The following is a 22,069-nucleotide window of genomic DNA, read 5'->3' as shown; positions in this document are numbered from 1 at the left end:
TAAACATTTTGGCTGGGGTTGGACTTTAGTACTTTAGGCAGCTTACTTGCAAATCCAAAGCATTTGAAGAAAACCCACAAAAGGGAGGACAGACAGCATCAAGTCAAGTTCTTATGTGTGATTTCCGCCTTTAAATATCAGTCCACAAATTGTTGTAGGCCAAATTTATTATGATTATTAGATACCAATTAACTTATCTAATCTTAAAAAAAATCAGCATGCAAATAACAAGAACCTTGATAAGAAACAAATTTATTTATAGTCTGGAAGACTTGCTTCCTCTTTGGCAGGAAATATACATGTTGAATTCACAGTCGAGATGAGACAGATGACCGCTTAGCCGCCAGCAGAAATAAAGGGGGTTCTGTAACATTGGAAGGCAGTCAATGGTCTCTTTCTTACTTTCCAGTTTATCTGCACTACTCTGGGAATGGTGATCAATTTAGGAATGTTTTTTTTTTTTTTTTGCAAAACTGGAATGACAAGTCTTAGTAATAATAATAATAATAAAAAAAAAGCTACACTACTTAAGTAGACTACAGAATACTAGGGAATGATATAAGGCGTGTTGGGAGCAAGCTCTGGAAGTATAGAATTGCCGATATTAATTCCACCTTTACTGCAGAGATAAAGTCCTAGTTTTCTCCTAGGAATTTCTTCAATTCACCATCTTCCACTGCAGCCATTATCTCATCATAGCCCTACAAACGAAATGGGGAAAAATAGTTTCAGTATATAAAACAAATGCAATAGACAATTTGCAGTTCTGACAATACATTTGAGAATCCCTTTTAAGATTGTATTCATACATAGCACCTACAATGTAATTGGATTTACACAGGAGGTCGTCATGATTATGGACCATCTGTGAAACATGGGAGTTCTAGTATTGTAGAACACCCCACATCAGCAATAAATCATTTTTGCATGGTGGCATCTGCACTGAAATTGACTGATCTGGGCCACTCTGAGATCCCTACAATGTCAATTATCTCACCAGACTCCAACCATAACGAGAATAATTGTTTTGAAAAAAAAAAATGTAACCTGCTCCCACCCCCATTCTAAGCCTTATACCAGTGATGGCGAACCTTGGCACCCACAGATGTTTTGGAACTACATTTCTCATGATGCTCATGCATGCTGCAGTGTAGTTGAGCAACATGGGAAATGTAGTTCCAAATAATCTGGGGTGCCAAGGTTCGCCATCACTGCCCTATACTAACTACTCTGTACAGGAAAGAGGTCTATACATATCTATTCCCTGGGCACTCCGGTCTGCCAGTAGCTGGCTTCATTGAAGAGGCGAGATTGCCGACAACCACTACAATGTCTTGGAGGTGATGTCACCCATAGTCTTTATATGCGGCATCCGTTGCAAGCTGTCCCTCCTCTACCCTGAAGCCAGCGCTGGGAGCTGATTGTATGACCGTATAGAGCTCTATGCCATGAGGGGCAGGGGACCAGATGCAGTTCTAGAATGAGCCTGCTGGAGTAAGGTAAGGGGTTTGTATGGGTGGCAGCCGCACGTAGGGTCTTAGTTGTCATTTCCGGTAGAGTGGTGATTATGTTAATAAATACACTATGAGTATGTCCTGGTGTATGTTGGCTTATAGAAGAGGGAGGGGGAGAATATATGAGTCTTTGGGTCCCATACAACCATGGTGCCTGGAATTCATAGTGCCTGAATCTAAATTAAACGCATACTGACCTTTATTTATTTTTTTTAAAGGGGGTCAATACCTTTTAGCGAGTTTGCATAGCTATTAAGTGGTGAATTCGCACTTCATCTTGCAGTGGCTTGCATAGTGGTGTGGAGGAGCACAAGCAAGAATAAGATACATGTGGTATGGGAACAGGATTGGTTTGATTTATGGACCGAATATAGTCAGATATTTTTGAGAGTGTGGTATCCATTTCTTTACGTGTTTAATTTAAAGTTGTGTTTGAGTATATAAAAAGGTTGTATTAAGATTAAGCGCCTGCTTTTTACACATGGCATAACATCAGCATTCAAAGCACAAACAGTCAGCGCAAAAACCATCAGGTGAAACAAAGCTGCTGAACACTAAAGGCAAACATATAAGTCCTTTCAAATAATTCAGTAAACAGTATGTAGTGCAGTGCTAAAAAATACTATTCAATTATCATAAATGTCCATAGATGAAAAATCAGAGGGTGTCAACGGTGATGCAGGGTGCTTCATGCAAATCCAAAGTGCTCTTAAATCCGTGCTCCCCCCTCTTGCCAGTCAAACCGCTCACCTTGTTATCGGGACCCCTGAACTAACAGGAAGGTCTCATAAGCATTCACCACTTAAAAGTGGTCAGGGTGGTGTCTTGACTGGAAAGCAGGAACCTTTTCCTTAATCTGGCTTAAGGTTTTCATCCATATATGCATGAAATTAATAAAGAAAAAATATAGTGCTCTCTGTATAACTAGAAAACGATTCCTTTTATTAAAAGACAGGTACTTACATATATAGCACTAAACCCAGTGCTAGGAAATGTATGTGCATGTATTTTTACAGGTGACAGTGAATGATAAGGCGGCTGCAGCGACGTCTAAACGGGATAAAACCAATCCGCGCGCGTATCGTCCAACAGGACTTCCTCAGCACCCTGCATCACCGTTGACACCCTCTGATTTTTCATCTATGGACATTTATGATAATTGAATAGTATTTTTTAGCGCTGCACTACATACTGTTTACTGAATAACATCAGCATTGTAATAGCATTACAAACAACAGATATATTGGACAATCCAACATAAGCTACTAAATCTCCTTTTATGTTGGGAGTTCTGCTTGATTGATGACCATCTCTTTCTACTACTACCTGAATTCTCTGCAGCTTCTACTCTGTCATTTACTTTCTATTTCTAAAGACTACATATCCCATGGTATCTTGCTGCTTGCAAGCACTTATTCCTGTACTGACTCCGCCTCCTGAAACGCCTCCTCTCAGCGCCTCTGTAGTTCTGATGGCAGGCTCTGTGAGATATGTGACACAGCAGTGCCTACCCACAGGGCATAGTGAATACATGTCACAGAAGTAAATGTGTGGGGATCAAAGTTTGCAAACTCCAAGATCGATCAATTTAAGGAGTAGACTAGGAAAAAAAAAAAAAATGTGGAAATACAGTAAATATAATTTAAAATTCTGATCACAGGTACGCTTTAAAATATGAGCTCACTAGAACTTCCCTCTTCGCTGCATTTAGCAACTGCTGACAGACACTATGTACTGTGTACATAACATTTGAATGTGTAAGTCAACATTGAACTTTTTATTTGTAGACAAAGTGGGAAGGATGAAACAAGCCAAAATCAGCACATAGGTGTAGACATGTCAGCGATCAGGAGCCAATAGGTTAACAAATTTTGATCTAGGACAGTGGTTCTCAACTCCAGTCCTCAGGACCCACCAACAGGCCAGATTATAAGTATTACCTTGAGGAGATGCAGACTAGAATACTGCAATCACTGAGCAGCAAATTATATCACCTGTGATGTATTTCAGTTATCTTGCAAACCTGGCCTGTTAGTGGGTCCTGAGGACCGGAGTTGAGAACCACTGATCTAGGACCTCATGTGAACTATATGTTGCAGTACCGATTAACCATCACTAGAGAGATAAGGAGCCAATGGGTGACTTAGCCGACCAGATTGCATGTACAGCTGAACATCACATTTTGTTAAAGTAAGCGCTCTTTCACATGGGGCGGATCAGTGATGATCCGCCCCGTGAACATCCGCTTGCTCAGCGGGGATCGCTCCGACGATCCTCGCTGAGCAGGAAGATGACAGGTCCGTCGCTGTACACTGCAGCGATGGACCTGTCAGAGTGCCGCTCTCCCCTATGGGGGATCGGGTGATGACGGACCATAGAGTCCGTCATCACCCAATCCGATAATGGATGGAAAAGTAGGTTTTTCCTCCGTTACACTTTTTCGGATTGGAGCGGGCGGATGTCAGCGGACATGTCACCGCTGACATCCGACGCTCCATAGAGATGGGATGTGTAATATGGAGCGCTGGTATGACAGGAGGGGGGAGAGCACAGAGAGCCCGCACCTCCTCACTACTCCTGTAGTTCCTGCCTGATGGGGTTGTTAAAAGCAGGATTGGGGAACATTTGTGCTAGTGGGGGTGAAATGAGGGGAGGGCGAATTTGTGCTTGAAAGGGTAATTTGGGGGGGAATGTGCTAAGAGGAGGGATTGGGGGGGGGGGGGGGGGGGTCAAGGATTTGTACTAGAAGGAGGGATTTGGGGGGGGGGGGGTGAGGATTTATCCTAGGAGGGGGGGAAACTGGCTCCTAGATTCAAAGCAGAGAGAGAGTTACTTTAAGATCCCGCAATGAAATTTCTGTGTTTTTAGAGACTTCTTTAAGCATCAGTTTTAAACAAATTAGCAGTCATTTGTATGCCATTTGTAGATCATTTTCCTTACAGTGGTACTGATTGATTTAAAAAATGTAGCAATCATTTTTAGATCTCTTGCCAGACTCATAGGTATCAGCAACCAGCTATCTTAAAAGAGAAGTGTGAGTTTAACAGGAAAAAAAACAAAAAAAACAAAAACACATTTATACTCACCTATGTAGATGCAGCATTGATGCCATGCTTCAGCTGTCCCCTGCCGGCTCCACGTCAAGAACTGAGCAATCAAAGACCACTGATCTTTTGGGTTCGCTCTGAGCACAGAGTGTTAATCTCTACCCCTACAATGCTCACTGGAGCACTGGACTGTGCAGGGGGCTGGAGTAGCTGGGTCAGTCGCTCATTGGCGTGCTGAGAGGCTGAGCCAGCTGCCGGTCAGGCATCTGGGCGGATCCTGACATTTTTTTTTGGGATCCCTGCAGAGCCTAGACTGGCTTTGACATCAGCAGACTTTAGCCCACTGTCAACTGAATCCGGGTCACAGCTTTGCAGAACGAAGTGCACTCCTGTCACCAAAAAGGAGAAGTATGGACAACTTCTACTTTAAAGCAGACCTTCACCCATGAAAAGCTTTTCTGCTCATCTGGCGCCTCAATTTTTTTCTTTAACAGTAAATACCTTTTTTTTTTTTTTTTTTTAGTCTTGCAGTGTTCCATTTCCTGAATCCTTGACTAGATGACCCACTGCCTCCTGGGATGTCTACGTCACATCCCAAGCAGTATCATTTTATCTCAAGATCTCATGCATGCAAAGACTGCTTGCTACATGCCTCTGCCAGTTTATGGGACGTGTGGGTCTCTATTTTTCTGGCAGGGGTGTCTAGATTTAAAAACTGGCTGCTCATAATTACAAATTCTCTTGCAGGTAAAACTGTTCCTATAAAAAAAAAAAAAAAATCCCACTATATATTTAGCTGTTTGGGGGCGTTTTTAACCTTTAAAAATATGTACAACTAACAATATGAAACATTACTGTGTTTTTTTCACTGTAACTTGGTGAAGGTGAAATGTCTGTACTAAGGCTACTGGGTAAGAATGCATGCCTGTTGATCTGCTTTCCACATGTAAACAGAAAATTGGCAGGGGTGACGTGTTGGCAGTAGATAATAATCTCCATAAAAATAAAAGGAGTGGAATGGCATTCAGTGTAATTGTGTGCTGTAGGCACCTTCACTTCGCAAGCTAATCAACATTTTTTTTTTGTCACCGAATTCCCAGCGTCTAAATGAATTACTTAACTTTATTTTACAAGCTTTAGGTTAACAGGTAAAATAATGTTTCTCACAATGCTACTGTGCATAAAAAAAACAAAACAACCAAATAATCCATTAAGTAACTCCAAAAGGTAGTCATAAAAAAAACAATTATTTGTGTGCTTTCAGAAAATGTGGTTCAAAGTGGTTGATTTACTAAAACTGGAGAGTGCAAAATCTGGTGCAGCTCTGCATAGAAACCAATCAGCTTCCATTTTTTTTGTCAAAGCTTAATTGAACAAACTGATTGGCTTTGGATTTAGAAGCCGATTGGCTACTATCTTGTGCTGCATCAGATTTTGTACTGTTCAGTTTTAGTAAATCTACCAAAAAGTGTTTATTTAAAAAATCCCATGTGGAATTGTAGACTCTCACTTATACAAATTCCTGCTCTGCAAGATGTTTCTCTGAACAAGTTCCACTTTGCCCTTCTTTCTAGTAAACACTACATACAATCCCCATGTCATACACAACATTATTCTGATCAATATGACCTTCATGCTGAAGCTCTAAAAAAACATTTCCCCCACCCGTACTCTGCTTTCAGGAAGCCCGCACGCACTTTAAAATTTACTTAATCATAAAACACAGCATTCTGCATGGCTCAGTTTGCATCTATTGACTATAATGAGCTGCCAAAAAATAGCCCATTGTAATCAATAGACGCTGACAGTGCCTGCTCAGTAATGGGGCTAGGATGTAATCAAATCCAGTATAGAACGTACGCTGGCCATCTGAAAGCAGCTCTGATCTGAGTTCAGAGGTTTCCTACATGCATGTGTTGAGGAAAGAAACCCTAGGGCATGTATCACTGATTTTAATTGGAAACAGTTCTGATATCAATTAAAATTCAGTCACGTGTACTTGATCAGGGCGGAATTTTTTCCCCCGATGGAGCAATTTGGATCATGCTTTATTGGGGTTGTTTTGCCTTCCTCTCGATCAACTGTGGGTATAGGATAGTCGATATGGGAGGTATTCCATTTGTGTTTTTTTTTTTTTTCCCCTATGTTGGTTAAACTGGATGGACTAATGTCTGTTTTTCACCCAAATGTAAAAGAAAAAAAAAAACACTATGTAAAAAAAGAACTGCAGTTCTGGAGATCTTGAGCAGCTTCAATGCGATTATGCATTCCAATAGACTTGTATAGGACTGCAAAACCTGTTTGATGTGAACAAAAGCTCATCGACAGACCCTTAAGCCTGCCACAGATTGTTCGAATCTCAGCCGGTTCAACAGGGACCCATGTATAGGCTGGCTGATTGTACCATCAATTGACTTGGGTACACCCAGCATGCCGGATTTTTGCATACAATTACTGACAGCGGGTATAGCCCCTTCCTATACCCTCCACCAGGAGAACACAATAGATCTGCGGGGGGGGGGGGGGGATTCCCCCATAAATACATTCAGTGTTGATAAGGGGAAAAAAAAAAAAAAGATTTTCTTACCTGCAACCTAAAGTTGCAGGAAAGAATTTGCAACATTTATGACCTGCCTAATGCCGCGTACACACGGTCGGACTTTCTATCCTACTTGGTCCGGCACACTTTCCGACGGACTTTGTCCGCCAGGTGCGCCGGACTTTAAAACGGACGGACTTGCCCACACACGACCGGACTTTCCGGCGGGCTAAGTCCGCCCGTCTTTCCGACGGACTTTCGCCGGAGTTACGGCGGACTTTCAGAATGAACGGACTTGCCCACACACGGACAAGTCCGTTCATTTTGAACGTGACTCAGGTGTGACGGGACTAGAAAAGGAAGTCAATCTTGCCGCTTTTATCGGCGAGATTGACACCTTGCGAGCCCCGTCGTGGGGCATACCAGGCCCTTAGGTCTGGTATGGATTATAAAGGGAACCCCCTACGCCGAAAAAACGGCGTGGGGTCCCCACTAAAATCCATACCAGACCCCGATCCGAGCACGCAGCCTGGCCGGTCAGGAAAGGGGGTGGGGACGAGCGAGCGCCCCCCCCCTCCTGAACCGTACCAGGCCGCATGCCCTCAACATGGGGGGTGGGTGCTTTGGGGGAGGGGGGCGCCCTGCGGGGCCCCCCACCCCAAAGCACCTTGTCCCCATGTTGATGAGGACAAGGGCCTCTTCCCGACAACCCTGGCCGTTGGTTGTCGGGGTCTGCGGGCAGGGGCTTATCGGAATCTGGGAGCCCCTTTAATAAGGGGGCCCCCAGATCCCGGCCCCCCACCCTATGTGAATGAGTATGGGGTACATGGTACCCCTACCCATTCACCTAGGGAAAAAGTGTAAGTAATAAAACACACTACACAGGTTTTTAAAATAGTTTATTAAACAGCTCCGGGGGGGGGAATCTTCCTCCGGCTTCGGGGGTCCCTCCGCTTCATCTTCTCCCGGCGTCCGGTTGGTTCTTCTCCCGGTGTTCCAGTTCTTCGGCCGGCTCCTCTGCTGTCTTCAGGTAGCTCTCTTGCCAGCAGAGGTCCGGACTCCTGGGCTTCTGGGCTTCTTCTCTTCTCTTCTCTTCTCCAGATGTTGACACGACGCTCTCTCCGGCTGGACTGCTCTCCGAGGGCTGCGTTGTGACTTATATAGGCGGAGACCCCGCCCCCTTTTGATGTCACAGTCCCTGGGCATGCTGGGACTGTGACGTTTTAGGGGGCGTGGTCAACATCACCCAGTGACCACGCCCCCTAAAACGTCACAGTCCCAGCATGCCCAGGGACTGTGACATCAAAAGGGGGCGGGGTCTCCGCCTATATAAGTCACAACACAGCCCTCGGAGAGCAGTCCAGCCGGAGAGAGCGTCGTGTCAACATCTGGAGAAGAGAAGAGAAGAGAAGAGAAGAGAAGAGAAGAGAAGAGAAGAGAAGAGAAGAGAAGCCCAGAAGCCCAGGAGTCCGGACCTCTGCTGGCAAGAGAGCTACCTGAAGACAGCAGAGGAGCCGGCCGAAGAACTGGAACACCGGGAGAAGAACCAACCGGACGCTGGGAGAAGATGAAGCGGAGGGACCCCCGAAGCCGGAGGAAGATCTCCCCCCCGGAGCTGTTTAATAAACTATTTTAAAAACCTGTGTAGTGTGTTTTATTACTTACACTTTTTCCCTAGGTGAATGGGTAGGGGTACCATGTACCCCATACTCATTCACATAGGGTGGGGGGCCGGGATCTGGGGGCCCCCTTATTAAAGGGGCTCCCAGATTCCGATAAGCCCCCGCCCGCAGACCCCGACAACCAACGGCCAGGGTTGTCGGGAAGAGGCCCTTGTCCTCATCAACATGGGGACAAGGTGCTTTGGGGTGGGGGGCCCCGCAGGGCGCCCCCCTCCCCCAAAGCACCCACCCCCCATGTTGAGGGCATGCGGCCTGGTACGGTTCAGGAGGGGGGGGCGCTCGCTCGTCCCCACCCCCTTTCCTGACCGGCCAGGCTGCGTGCTCGGATCGGGGTCTGGTATGGATTTTAGGGGGGACCCCACGCCGTTTTTTCGGCGTAGGGGGTTCCCTTTATAATCCATACCAGACCTAAGGGCCTGGTATGCCCCGCGCTCGCCGCAATAGGAAAATGTGTTTTTCCTATTGCAGCGAGCGCGAGATGCAATACCCTGCCCTCGTGTCGTATCTGGTCCGTCGGACCAGCATACACACGAGCGGGCTTTCCGTCGGACCAGCACACACACGAGCGGACTTTCCGCCCGAAACTGAGTCCGGCGGAAAGATTTAAAACTTTCTTCAAATCTAGGTCCGGCAGGCTTTTGGGAAAAAGTCAGCCGGAAAAGTCCGCCGGCGCCTACACACGGGCGGATTGTCCGGCACACTCTGGTCCGCCGGACTAAGTATGCCGGAAAGTCCGACCGTGTGTACGCGGCATTAGTGAGAGCTTCAGTAACACACAATGCATGAATGTAATATTTTTTTTTACTTACTTTGCTAAAAAAAGGTTTCCTCTTTTGGCTGCCATGGGAGGTGACATGTCACCTCCTCACTGCCTGCTTTAACCCTAAACAGGCCAAACCACTATGCCGTAACCGTGTACATCACATGCAATTGTGGTGTGACCCCATTACCTTTGAAAGGCTAAGTACCTCCCATCGAATGCATGTCAGCTGCGGTATGTGGTATGTGTACAGCCCTAAGTTGCTGTATGTCTTTGTTTAGGTGGGCATGGGGGGGGGGGGGGGGGGGGGGCAACCGCCTGCTTTTACACCACCCACCTTCTGCAAGTCTGAACAAGCCCTTAGCGATGGAATATGAAAGATTCCATTATGACCGCTCTGAAAATGCTAGCTGCTTGACTGTCATGCAATTTCTACAGCTTCAGTACTTTCTAACATGCTGTCCTTGAAGTGTTCATAGGCACATTGACTTCACTCTGTTTTTCTATTCTGCATATAAAATTCAACTGCCTTGTACTACACTGCCTAGGTGTCTTTTACTGCCATTCAAAGTAAATGGCAATGGACAGCAGCACTCTTTGCCCTGATTCACACTGAATGCGACTTTGAAATCATGCTACTTCACGTGGAGTAGCACAATTTCAAAGTCGCAGGTCAGTGTGATTTCAGGTGTGACTTGCCTGACATCTGTATGACTTCATGCACAGATGTCTATGCAAGTCACACTTGAAATTTCCAAAAAATAGTGCAGGAACCTTTCTTTCAAATCGGTGCAGCACCGCAAAGTCGGAGTCGCAACGGTTTGACGGTTCCATTGCGAACAATAGGGTGCAACTTGTCATGCGATTTGTAACTGTCAAATTGCATGACATGTCACACCGGTATGAATGGGGGCTTTATGTGTTGCAGTAAAACAATTGTTACTGCATCCCACTAGTGTGAACAGATCCTTAAAAAGTACTAAAGCGTTTGGTTTAGCATGATAGCCAGAGAATTAGTATTTCAGAAGGGGAGGTCAGCAATGGCAGCCTCCAAAGTTTTTAATGCTAACAGATAGATAGATGTGCAAGATAAATGGCAGAACAAAAGGGTACAGTACTGTAAAGCAGTGTCCTCTAAAGGCAGAACATCAGAAATGGAGAGTATCCATTCAGAAGGTACATTTATAAAGTATTAATTTGTAGCAATTTCCTGACACTTAAGAGCACACATCAGGCCAGGGGGAGACTGTCAGATGCAGCCTGCACGCTGTGGCCAGTGGTGCATTTGCAGCTGTCAGTTCTCCAGACAAGTCTCCATCTGGACATCACATGGTGGCAATGATAGCGGTCTCTCTGCGGCGCCTCCAAGGGCACAGGGTGCAAGCTGTATCAAGGAGGGTAACTAGCAATGCGTTTGGAAGGATTTCTCTGTCAAGCTTCACAGAGAGATCACAAAGAGCTGGCAATAGCTGTCTTTCAACAGCACCTTCAAGGACACTGGGTGCAGGCTGTATCAAGGAGGGGGACTAGGCAGCGCATTTAGCAGGATTTCCCCTTATCAAACTTGACAGAGATTACACAGTGGTGGCAATAGCGGTCTCTTGGCGGGACCTAGAAAGGACATGTGGTGCAAGTTGCATCAAGGAGGGGGACTAGGCAATGCATTTTGAAAGATTTTCCTCTTTGTCAAGCTTGACAGAGAGATCAAAAAGTAGTGGCACCTCCGAGGACACTGTGCAGGCTGCATCAAGGAGTGGGACTAGGCACTAGCATACTCAATAGAAAGATTACATGATGGTGGAGATAGCCATCTCTTGGCAGCACTTCCAAGGACACAAGGTGCAAACTCTATCGGGAAGGGGGACTACACAACACATTTAGAGGAATTTCCCTTTGTCAAGTTCAACAGTCAGATTACACAGTGGTGAGTGACGATAGTAGTCTCTGGGTAGTGCAAGCTATAGCAAAGAGGGGGACAAGGAAACACATTTCAAGGGAATTTTCTCCTTGTTAAGCTTGAAAAAGGGAGAAATCCCTCTAAATGCAATCCCTATTCCCTTTCCTTAATTCAGCTTGAACCCCAAGTCCCTGAAGGTGCCGCTGAGAGACAACTACCACTGCCACCTTCTGATCTCTGGAGGGGGTCCTGTCTGAAAAACTGCATAATGTGCAGGTTGCATCTGACAGCTGGGAATTTGGGATTGGCCACTTTGTTTTAATACCCATAAATGTAGCTAATTTTATTGCATGAGATCTGTGCGCGCTTATCTTTTTTTTTTTTTTAAAAACTCAATTCTGGCATAGACACATCTGCGCTCGTCTCTGGAATACCAGCAATGAAATATCACACAAAGTTTCTGAGCCAATACATTGATGGAATTCATTACTAGTCAAGGTTGCTTCTGGCTGAAATCCCCATGTCAGATTCTCTATATAAAATCTATTTTTAAAATCCAGCTTGCTTAAACATATAAAAATGTCTAAACTTGAAACTTCAAGGTAACGAAGTAACGTAATAATCAGAACTCTTACCCCAAGGTACTTGTCACCCAGGAACAACTGAGGAGGAAGTGCGTTGGGGTTGCCACATTTCTCTCTCATTTCTGCTCGTAAACTGTTGTCTGCGGCTATATCCACTGTTTCATAGGGCTGTCCAGAAGTGTCCAAAACCCGAACTATGTCTTGCTGCTGCGCCTTAGTCTAGATGGTAAATAAGACATTTTATTAGATTATTTATTTAGTAGACCATGTGAAACCAGTGTGGAGAGGTTCCAATATGGTCAGGGAACTCTCCAAACGTGAAACTTACTGGATTTTTTTAATTGACTCTCACCCCCAAAAAGGTAATCATATGTGGAGTTGAATATAAATTGCTTCTTTAGCGACCATTGAAGCTATCTTGCCTAATTTAGCATACTATTGGTTATATTTAGAACTGTCAGAAATTTTAATGTACAACCTTGTAATGTCGTTTGTTCCTGATTTAGGTTTATCCTGGACTTTTTTTCCTTATACATAGATATATTTTTTTATTTATTTATAATTTATATGTTTTTTTTTTGTTTTTTTTTTAAATATAGTTTCATATAGTATATATTTATTTTTTTTAATTATTGTTCATTTTAGTGTTTTACACATCCTAGTATTTTTTGAATTATGTGGATTAGAAGTATAGGGGTGATAGTACTGTTATAATGGTCCTAAAATGCACTAGAAACCTAATCACATGCTTATTTATAGCGTTTACTATAAAAGTTAGATGTATTGTATATGTACTTTTAATTGAGTAATATATAAACCTGGGCTTAGATATGTCCCATGTTGAATTTAGGTATACAAGTTATGTGAAGCTTTATGTGGATTACATATTGATCTCCAAAGTTAAGTAGTGATGGCCGCCTGTGTGCAATTTTGTAGATATGAGCAGTTTGGTACTTTGGTTAATGCTTAGGCTGCAACTTATTGATATATAAACCGGGACGCCGCACCATAAGGCCACGCCCTCAGAGGAAGTCGTGATAACGAAAAGAGTCAGGACCTTACGGCAACCGGAAGTGGCGTTTCGCGTTCCACGGCCAGGAAGAGACAACTGGAAGTAAGCAGTGGACGCTGTCTTCCTAACACACAAGAGTCTTGTACCTTTCCTGTGCTGTGAATAAAGCCTTCTAAATGCTGATGAGATGAGAACCATCTTACGGTCATATTTTATGGAGCCTGTCATTTGAGATGAATAAAGGATAAGAAAACTGAATTATGCTATTGTGAGCTTTTTTCTATCCGAGTACCCATCCAGTACAGCTCTGACACCCTCCATGATGTGGATGACATTCGTTGGTAACATATCAAGGCTTGATGTGTTCTTTCTGGTGAGTGAGAACCCCTAAGGGGAGTGTGACACGTCTTAAGGACTCTGGTGTGAGGTGCACATCTTCAACATCACATTAGGATCTTAGGATCACCATCTAGGTCTCTCTGGACTTTTATCACCATCTGTCATTCACTTTTTTCTCATGTGTTATTTATCATATAAAAGCTGGTCATAATAAGTCATGACGGTAGTGCTGCTTTAGTAATTAGGGGTACTTATTGAAGCACCTGGACATTTTACTATATTGTATGGACTGTTTTTTTGGCAATTTATTGCATTTTAAGCGCAGCTGACACTTTCATATCACTGTGGTTCACTGAATCAATGTGATTATTGAATGGTTTATATTATTTTTAGACTTACTAGCTCTATAGCTCCGAGAAAGTGCAAGAAGGGCTGGGTTTTCACTGTATTTTGACAAGACATTTTACTTACTCATTTACTTAACGACTATTTGTGATAAGCAAGCAGATTAGCAAACTATGTGAACTGGCAAATTGCACAATATTTGTTGAGCCGAAAATATACATTCAGATCTGTCAAAACAACAAAATTTAGGAATCACCATAGGCTAGCTTTCTAAATTTCATGATTCTCAGAATGAACTCCTTGGATCTTTGAGGTTCACTAACTACAATCATCACTTTTGTACTTGGAAGGCAGACTAGATTTAGGCCTCATGCGCACTGGATGTTATATAAAAAAAAAAAAAAAAAAAAACAACACACTAGTAGTGTTAGCAGTAGAAAGCCGCAGAATGAGTTTTTCAGCGTTTTGTTACTTTTTTTTTTAGCAAAACCAAAACGCTAATAAACGCTGAATAGCTGTGCTTTTCAGCGTTACAGCTGAAAAACTATTTTGTTTTTTGTTTTTTTTTCAGCCAGATAACACTGATACGAGCCTATGTGTGCATGGACACTAAGGGCAACATCCTGGGGAGCTTACTGGCTGCAGAAAAAAAAAACAAAAAAACGCCTGAAGCCAAAGACAGCAGCCGTAAAAACATCCAGTGTGCATCATGAGGCCTTAGGCCCCCTTTCACCTGGGCTGTCCAATCAGGTCCGCCTGCCAGTTTTTTCAGCTCTCAGCAGACAATCTCGGACTGGCTTGGATGCATTGAGGTCCACGTTTACTGCTGAATATATACCATATGTATAATACATGCACACACACTTGGTGGTCAGAAAAAGGTTAAAAAAAAAGATCACAGGCAACAGACTGTACAGGTATTTACTGGATTTTGGGATTGTTTTTAACCCTTTCACCACCCTCCTCTCATACATCTCTGCTCCATCCTGTATGTGACCATATATTAACTATTTACCCTCCCTTATCTCGTACATCCTCCCCCTGTATGCAACCTGCCTATTAACCCCTTCACCTCCTGCTCCCTCTGTGTATGACCTAATGCGTTGTATATAGTGCACCGTCACCAAGTTGTTTTAAAATATTTCAATACCAGCATATTCCTTTATTTAAAAAAAAATGGTGACAAAGAACGACATCACTCTGGGGTGTCTACTTTCCAAAAAGGGGTCAATTCGGGAGTTTCTGTACTGTCCTGGTACTTTTATTTGATGTTTTAGGGCTCATTCAGATGGGTGCTGAGACCCATCTGCCATCCTAAGAGAGTGTGTGTGTGTGTGTGTATCCACCTCGGAGCTGCAGGCAGGTAGCCCATTGAAGCAGATGCAGTGGCTACATCATGGGTCACCAAACTACGCCCCCCCCCCCCAGTTGTTCAGGAACTTCAATTCCCATCATGCCTAGCCAGGCCTGTGAATGTCAGAGTTTTACAATGCCTCATGGGACCTGTAGTTCCACAACAGCTGGACGGCCGTAGTTTGGAGATCCCTGGGCTATATGGAAACGGTCACATGTCAAAAATCGACATGCGGGCAGGAGCAAGGATAAAAATGCAGATACTATGGGGTTGATTTACTAAAGGCAAATAGACAGTGCACTTTGCAAGTACAGTTGCTGTGACGGGAGTGTAACTGGGTGAGTTAAGGGATCTTGGATTGCGCTGGTACCAGCCAAAGGGCCAAAGCAGTGGCGGAATTACCGGGGTCGCAACAGTTGCAGTTGTGATGGGGCCCGGCATTCCGCCACTGTGTGGGGGGGACCCAGCGGGGTTGCTCTTCACACACGCTCTGAGCGGAGATCGTGTGTCATATAACAATAGCACAGAGAGACACCGGCGGCGGCATTAATGTTCTATTTGTCGGTCCTCTCTGGCACGGATGAGAGAGGACACACAGCTGATCTCACGGCTCCCCCTTCTCCCCCCTCCCCTCTCCTGTGTGCTCCGCGGGCAGTCTAGTGTGAAGCTAAAAAGCTCACATTTCACGCGGAGCACACAGGAGAGGGAGGGGGGGAGAAGGGGGAGCCGTGAGATCAGCTGTGTGTCCTCTCTCATCCATGCCAGAGAGGACCGACAAATAGAACATTAATGCCGCCGCCGGTGTCTCTCTGTGCTATTGTTATATGATACATGATCTCCGCTCAGAGCCGTGCTGTCCGCCACTGATGGGATCTAATAGCATTCACTGTGATGGGCACTGATAGAAGGCACTGACTGATGAGCACTAACAGAAGGCACTGATGGGCACTGATAGAAGGCACTGATAGGCACTGATTATCAGTGTAAACAATTTACTGACATTCTTGACAGTTAACGGCAGTCCTTTCCTCACACAGACACAGCGTGTGAGGAAAGGGCTGTGGATAACCGGCAAGTCTGTTTACATGTGATCAGCTGATCACATGGTAAAGGGCAGATGTGATTGCGCTGGATGCACGTCCCAGGGGTCATGCAGGAAGCACGGTTTTGGGAGGATGCCCATGGACACTCTCCCAAAATTGGAAGCCCGGGGCTCGGATGGAAGGGGGGCCCCATCATGGTTTCTTGCACCGGGGCCCTGAAGGTTCTAGTTACGCCTCTGGGCCAAAGGAAGCTCATACCGCAGACATAATCCTGTTGAGGATCGGGGTCCGTGACAGTTGCACTCAGCAATCGGAGTTGCTCCAGAGCTTAGTAAAGGAGGTAAAGCTTCACTTTACAAAGAATACTCAATGACATGCAAGGAAAATAAATAAAAAAAAAAAAAAACATTTTTGCTTGTACATGACTGGATGATGGAAGTCAGCAGAGCTTCCGCCCTCATTACTAAGCTCTGGAACAACTGCCGTTGCTAAGTGCACTGTCTGTTGGCCTTAATAAATCAACCGTATAGTATCCGCATTCAGGTTCCTTATACACACATGTCAAATTTTGACATGCGACTGTCCATGCAGCCGCTGCATCCCCTTCAATGGGCTAAGCTGCATGGAGCTCCGAGGTGGATGTTCACACAGGAAGACGGGGCTCAGTGCCAGGGGACGGGGGCTCGGCGCCAGGGGATGGTGCCAGGGGACGGGGGCTCGGCGCCCATCTGAATGAGTCCTTATAAAAGAAAGTGCGCAAAACACTTGGTTAAAAATACCACCAAAAGAAAGCTGTTGCAATAAAATGATATAAAATGTATTTGGGTACAGTGCTGCAAGCCCGAAAAATTGTTAAAGTATCACAGGGCTGAAATATAAAAAATGACGTGGTAACGAATACTGGCTGATACTGGTATGGTTACAGAAGAACAGCAGAAGAGGAAATGGCTGGGTAAATATGACAGAGCAAATATTGAACAAGGATGTCACCATTATCACCGCAGAGGACAGACATAAAAAAAAAAAAAAAAAAAAAAAAAAAAAAAAGGGGAAGAAGAAGTCATCACGTAATGTGGAAGTAAAAATATTCCGAGAAAAAGAAAAACGCTGCATATGTTGAGCAGCTGTGCATGGCAACCAATCAGCTTGTAGTTTTCATTTTCAATGCTTGACTCAACAAGCCGAAGCTAGAAGCTGATTGGTTGTGATGCACAGCTGCTGCAGTTTTGGTATAATCAGGGATATTAGAATAGTGTTTGGGGGTGCCAATGGGGTCTGTTTCCAAATGTTTTCATTTAACATGAAGCACAGCGATCAGACAAAAAACAAAAGCAGCTTGGCCCCATTAGTATGATTTCTATGACCCACCCTTATGCTGTAATAAGGTGATTTCACAATTGCTGGCATACAGGAATCAATGCAGAACAAAGTACACCGCACAGGGCTAATGGTGAAATGAGAATGGTGTGTCCCCAGCAGTATCATTGGTGACAGGTGACACATCGGTTTGGAGAAGCAGTGTTCATCAGTGAAGTTGGAGCCTCTATAGGAATCAATGTGATGAGGGATACACTGATGGACAGCTGAAGTCATTGGAAGCCAACAAGATGCTGCAATAGGACTGTGCGTCCTGCCAGCCCCCAATGACGGCTATTTGCAGCACACCCAGTGTGCATCAGTACCAGGTGACCCCCCTGGTACCCCATCCCGCCTCACCTCCCGGGAACTGGTCACCGTTGTCATATACATCTTCAGAGACATCCCGCAAGCTTGATCTTTTTCTGCCCTCTCGATTTCCGACCTCTCCCAACCACGTGTCAGCTCTCTAGCCTATCGCGGCGCTCCGCGTGACACGTGACTAGCAGCTGTGAACTACACTTCCCAGTGTGCACCGCGGAGAACTGTTATTTTTCTTTTTTTTTCCTTTTAGTCCCGCTGTCTCCAGGGAATAAACCGTGAGGTGGTATCAGCCGCTGGAGAGCAGGAAATGATACAAAAAAAAAAACAGACATGAAATAGTCATTTCTATTTAAGATCTTTGTTAACCACTTCATGACCCCTTCCTGACCAGACCATTTTTTGGTGATACGGCACTGCGTTACTTTAACCGACAATTGCGCGGTCGTGCGAGTGCGACGCTGTATCCAAATAAAATATTTGTCCTTTTTTTCCCACAAATAAAGCTTTCTTTTGGTGGTATTTGATCACCTCTGCTGTTTTTATTTGTTTGTGCTATAAACAAACAAAAGACCAAAATTTTGGGGAAAAAAAACAATATTTTTTTACTTTCTGCTATAAAACCTATCCAATAAATTTAAAAAAAAAAACTCAAACATCAAATTTCTTCATCAATTTAGACCGATATGTATTCTGCTACATATTTTCAGTAGACATAATCCCAATAAGCGTATATTGATTGGTTTTCTGCAAAAGTTACAGCGTCTACATAATAGGGGATAGATTTACGTATTTATTTATTTTTTTTACTAGTAATGGCGGCGATCAGCGACTTATAGTGGGACTGCGATATTGTGGCAGACAAATCAGACACTTTGGGGACCAGTGACACTAATACAGTGATCAGTGCTAAAAAATGGGATTTTTTTTCTACTTACCGTAAAATCCCTTTCTCTGAAGTTCGTTGACAGCACTCTAATGCCCTGTACACACGATCGGACATTGATCGGACATTCTGACAACAAAATCCATGGATTTTTTTCTGACGGATGTTGGCTCAAACTTGTCTTGCATACACACGGTCACACAAAGTTGTCAGAAAATCCGAACGTTCTGAACGCGGTGACGTAAAACACGTACGTCGGGACTATAAACGGGGCAGTAGCCAATACCTTTTTGTTTCTTAATTTGTTCTGAGCATGCGTGGCACTTTGTGCATAGGATTTGTGTACACACGATCGGAATTTCCGACAACGGATTTTGTTGTCGGAAAATTTTATAGCGAGCTCTTAAACTTTGTGTGTCGGAAATTCCGATGGAAAATGTGATGGAGCCTACTCACGGTCGGAATTTCACGGTCCTATCACACATTTTCCATCGGAATATCCTATCGTGTGTACAGGGCATTAGTCTTGACCTTACGGACGTCCCAAAGCATGCCGAAAATGAAGGGTGGGAACACAGAAAAAGATAAACTCCACCCACAACAAAAAGAACTCCCCATCAGAGGAGCCGCAACCTCAGACGGCAGCTTGCAAAACCTTTGGGCTGAAGCACGCATCCGAAGATGCACCCACATCCACCTTGTAAAATTTGGTGAAAGTGTGTACCGACGACCAGGTAGCCGCCTTACACACTTGAGAAATGGACGCTTGATGCCGGAAGGCCCAGGAAGCACCAATTGCCCTGATAGAATGCGCTGTGACGGGAAAGGGAGGCGCCCGCCCCCTTATGGCACAAGCCTGAACAACAATCTGTCCGATCCACCGAGAAATGGTGGCCGACGAGACCGCTAGGCCCTTCTTCGGACCAGCCACCGAGACAAGCAGAGAGTCCGACCTACGGAAAGGAGCTGTAGCAGACAGATACACACGCAGAGCCCGAACCACATCCTTGGGATGTGACGGTCGAGGACACAAGGACGGAAGCACAATGTCCTCATTTAGATGAAAGGCAGATACCACCTTAGGAAGAAACGAGGGCTGTGGTTACAGCACCACCTTAACCTTGTGGAGCTGCCGGGAGCAGAGTGGGGGGTTACTGCCAGTAAGGACCGCCCCTGGGCGGTGCTGTGCTTGTTTTTTTATGTTCTGCCTAGTCCTACTCCTAAAGGTGGCGATATAACCCTAAGGTCAAGACTAAGAGTGCTGTGTCCGTCAATGAACGAAAGAGAAATATGCACTATCACTGTACTAATGACACTGGCAGGGAAAGGTTTAACATCAGGGGTGATCAAAGGGTTAAATGTGTGCCTAGGGAGTGATTACTGTGTGTGTGTGTGTGTGTGTGTGGTGGGGGGTGCTTGTACTATGGGAAGGCAGAGATCTGTGTCAATGGGTTTGTAGGAACACAGGATCACAACCTTCCCTTCTCACAGAATGGTGATTCTGCCTTGTTTACATAGGCGGACCGCCAATACTGCCTGTGTCCCGAACAATTGGCGGGTCCTGGCGGACATCGCATCCGCCGTACCCACTGATTGGCTCTCGTGGCTGACAAAGTGTGACGTCACAAGGGGCGGCTCTATGGGTGACATCATCGGATGGCCACGCCCCATGGCTATATATGAAAGATGTGAAAACAAAAAGTAAACTGCGCTTATGTAAACATATTAAACTTGTGTATAGCAGCACCACTGATGTGAGATATGATCACATAAATAATGAATGTATAGCAAATGTGTTGCACTAAACAAAAACATAAATCTAAATGTAAAACAATGAGTCTATGGGGGGTTATTTACTAAAGGCAAATCCACTTTGCACTACAAGTGCAAACTACAAGTGCAAAGTGCACTTGGAAGTGCAGTCGCTGTATATCCGAAGGCGAACATGCAAGAAAAATAAAAAACAGCATTTTAGCTTGCACATGATTGGATGATAAAATCAGCAGAGCTTCCCCTCATTTTAGATCTACCCCTCATATTTACAGCGACTGCACTTCCAAGTGCACTTTGCACTTGTAGTGCAAAGTGGATTTTCCTTTCGTAAATAACCCCCCATGTGTCTTTCAACTGACATCAGTGTAATGCCTTCACTTTGATAAAAAGTGCGCAAATGATTGTTCATTCAATTCCCCTACCTTGTGATAACCACCACCATAATAAAGAATGTACTCTTACCAGAGCGTATTGAACACCTATTACCAGGGGGGGTCAAATAAGGCTTGTGTATCTTATATGTTCCATCCACGCTTGCTGTTCTACATCAAAGAACAAGCGCAAACGTCTCCTCTGAGCGGTACTCCTCCAGTCCAGAAGCAAGATGTCCAGTGGGAATGTGTCAAAAGATAAACACCAATAGTGTAAAATCCTTAAAAATCAGCTTTATTTAACCACTTGCTGACCAGCCGCCGTCATTATACTGTGGCAGGTCGGCACGTCCCCGCGAGCCATCGTAGCTGTACGTTGGCTCCTTTAATCAGGATAGCTGGCACGCGCACGCGCCCACTGCTCGTGGCCGGCGGTCGCGATGACCACCGGCCACGAGCGATTGCGGGCACGAGAGGCAGGTCAGGGACGTGTGTACACACAAATCCCTGTTCTGTGAGGAGAGACAGATCGAGAGTTCCTACTAGCCAGTAACCACGATCTGTCATCCCTTCTAGTCAGTCCCCTCCCCCTACAGTTAGAAACATACACAGGGAACACAGTTAACCCCTTGATCGCCCCCTAGTGTTAACCCCTTCCCTGCCAGTGACATTTATACAGTAATCAGTGCATTTTTATTGCACCGATCGCTGTATAATTGTCAATCGTCCCAAAAATGTGTCAAACGTGTCCGATGTGTCCGCCATAATGAGGCAGTCACAATAAAAATCGCAGATCGCCGCCATTACTAGTAAAAAAAAATAATAATAAAAATCCCATAAATCTATTTTGTAGACGCTATAACTTTTGTGCAAACCAATCAATATACGCTTATAGCAATTTTTATTACCAAAAATATGTAAAAGAATACAAATCGGCCTAAACTGAGGAAGAAAATTAGCTTTTTAAAAAAAAAAAAATTGGGGATGTTTATTATAGCAAAAAGTACAAAATATTGTGTTTTTTTCAAAATTGTCGCTATTATTTTGTTTATAGTGCAAAAAGTAAAAACTGCAGAAACGATCAAATACCACCAAAAGAAAGCTCTATTTGTGGGAAAAAAAGGACGTCAATTGTGTTTGGGTACAGCGTCGCATGACTGCGCTCTTGTCAGTTAAAGCAACGCAGTGCCATATCGCAACAAATGCTCTGGTCATTGAGCAGCCAAATATTCCAGGGCTGAAGTGG

The 22,069-nt window shown here is 44.6% G+C and overlaps 1 protein-coding gene across 1 annotated transcript; it reads right to left on the bottom strand.

Annotated features, from left to right (window-relative positions):
* Positions 1-236: 236 nt before the first annotated feature.
* Positions 237-17,992, bottom strand: SH3BGRL3 (SH3 domain binding glutamate rich protein like 3). The gene is made up of 3 exons (XM_073616144.1): positions 17,833-17,992; positions 12,075-12,242; positions 237-701 (listed from the first exon to the last, which is right to left on the bottom strand). The coding sequence occupies exons 1-3, from the start codon at positions 17,875-17,877 to the stop codon at positions 636-638; spliced, it is 279 nt and encodes a 92-aa protein (XP_073472245.1). The 5' UTR covers positions 17,878-17,992; the 3' UTR covers positions 237-635.
* Positions 17,993-22,069: the final 4,077 nt, after the last annotated feature.

This window comes from Aquarana catesbeiana, linkage group LG02, assembly GCF_042186555.1.
Source record: "Aquarana catesbeiana isolate 2022-GZ linkage group LG02, ASM4218655v1, whole genome shotgun sequence".
Taxonomy (NCBI): domain Eukaryota; kingdom Metazoa; phylum Chordata; class Amphibia; order Anura; family Ranidae; genus Aquarana; species Aquarana catesbeiana.
This window is presented reverse-complemented; position numbering and strand designations above follow the sequence as displayed.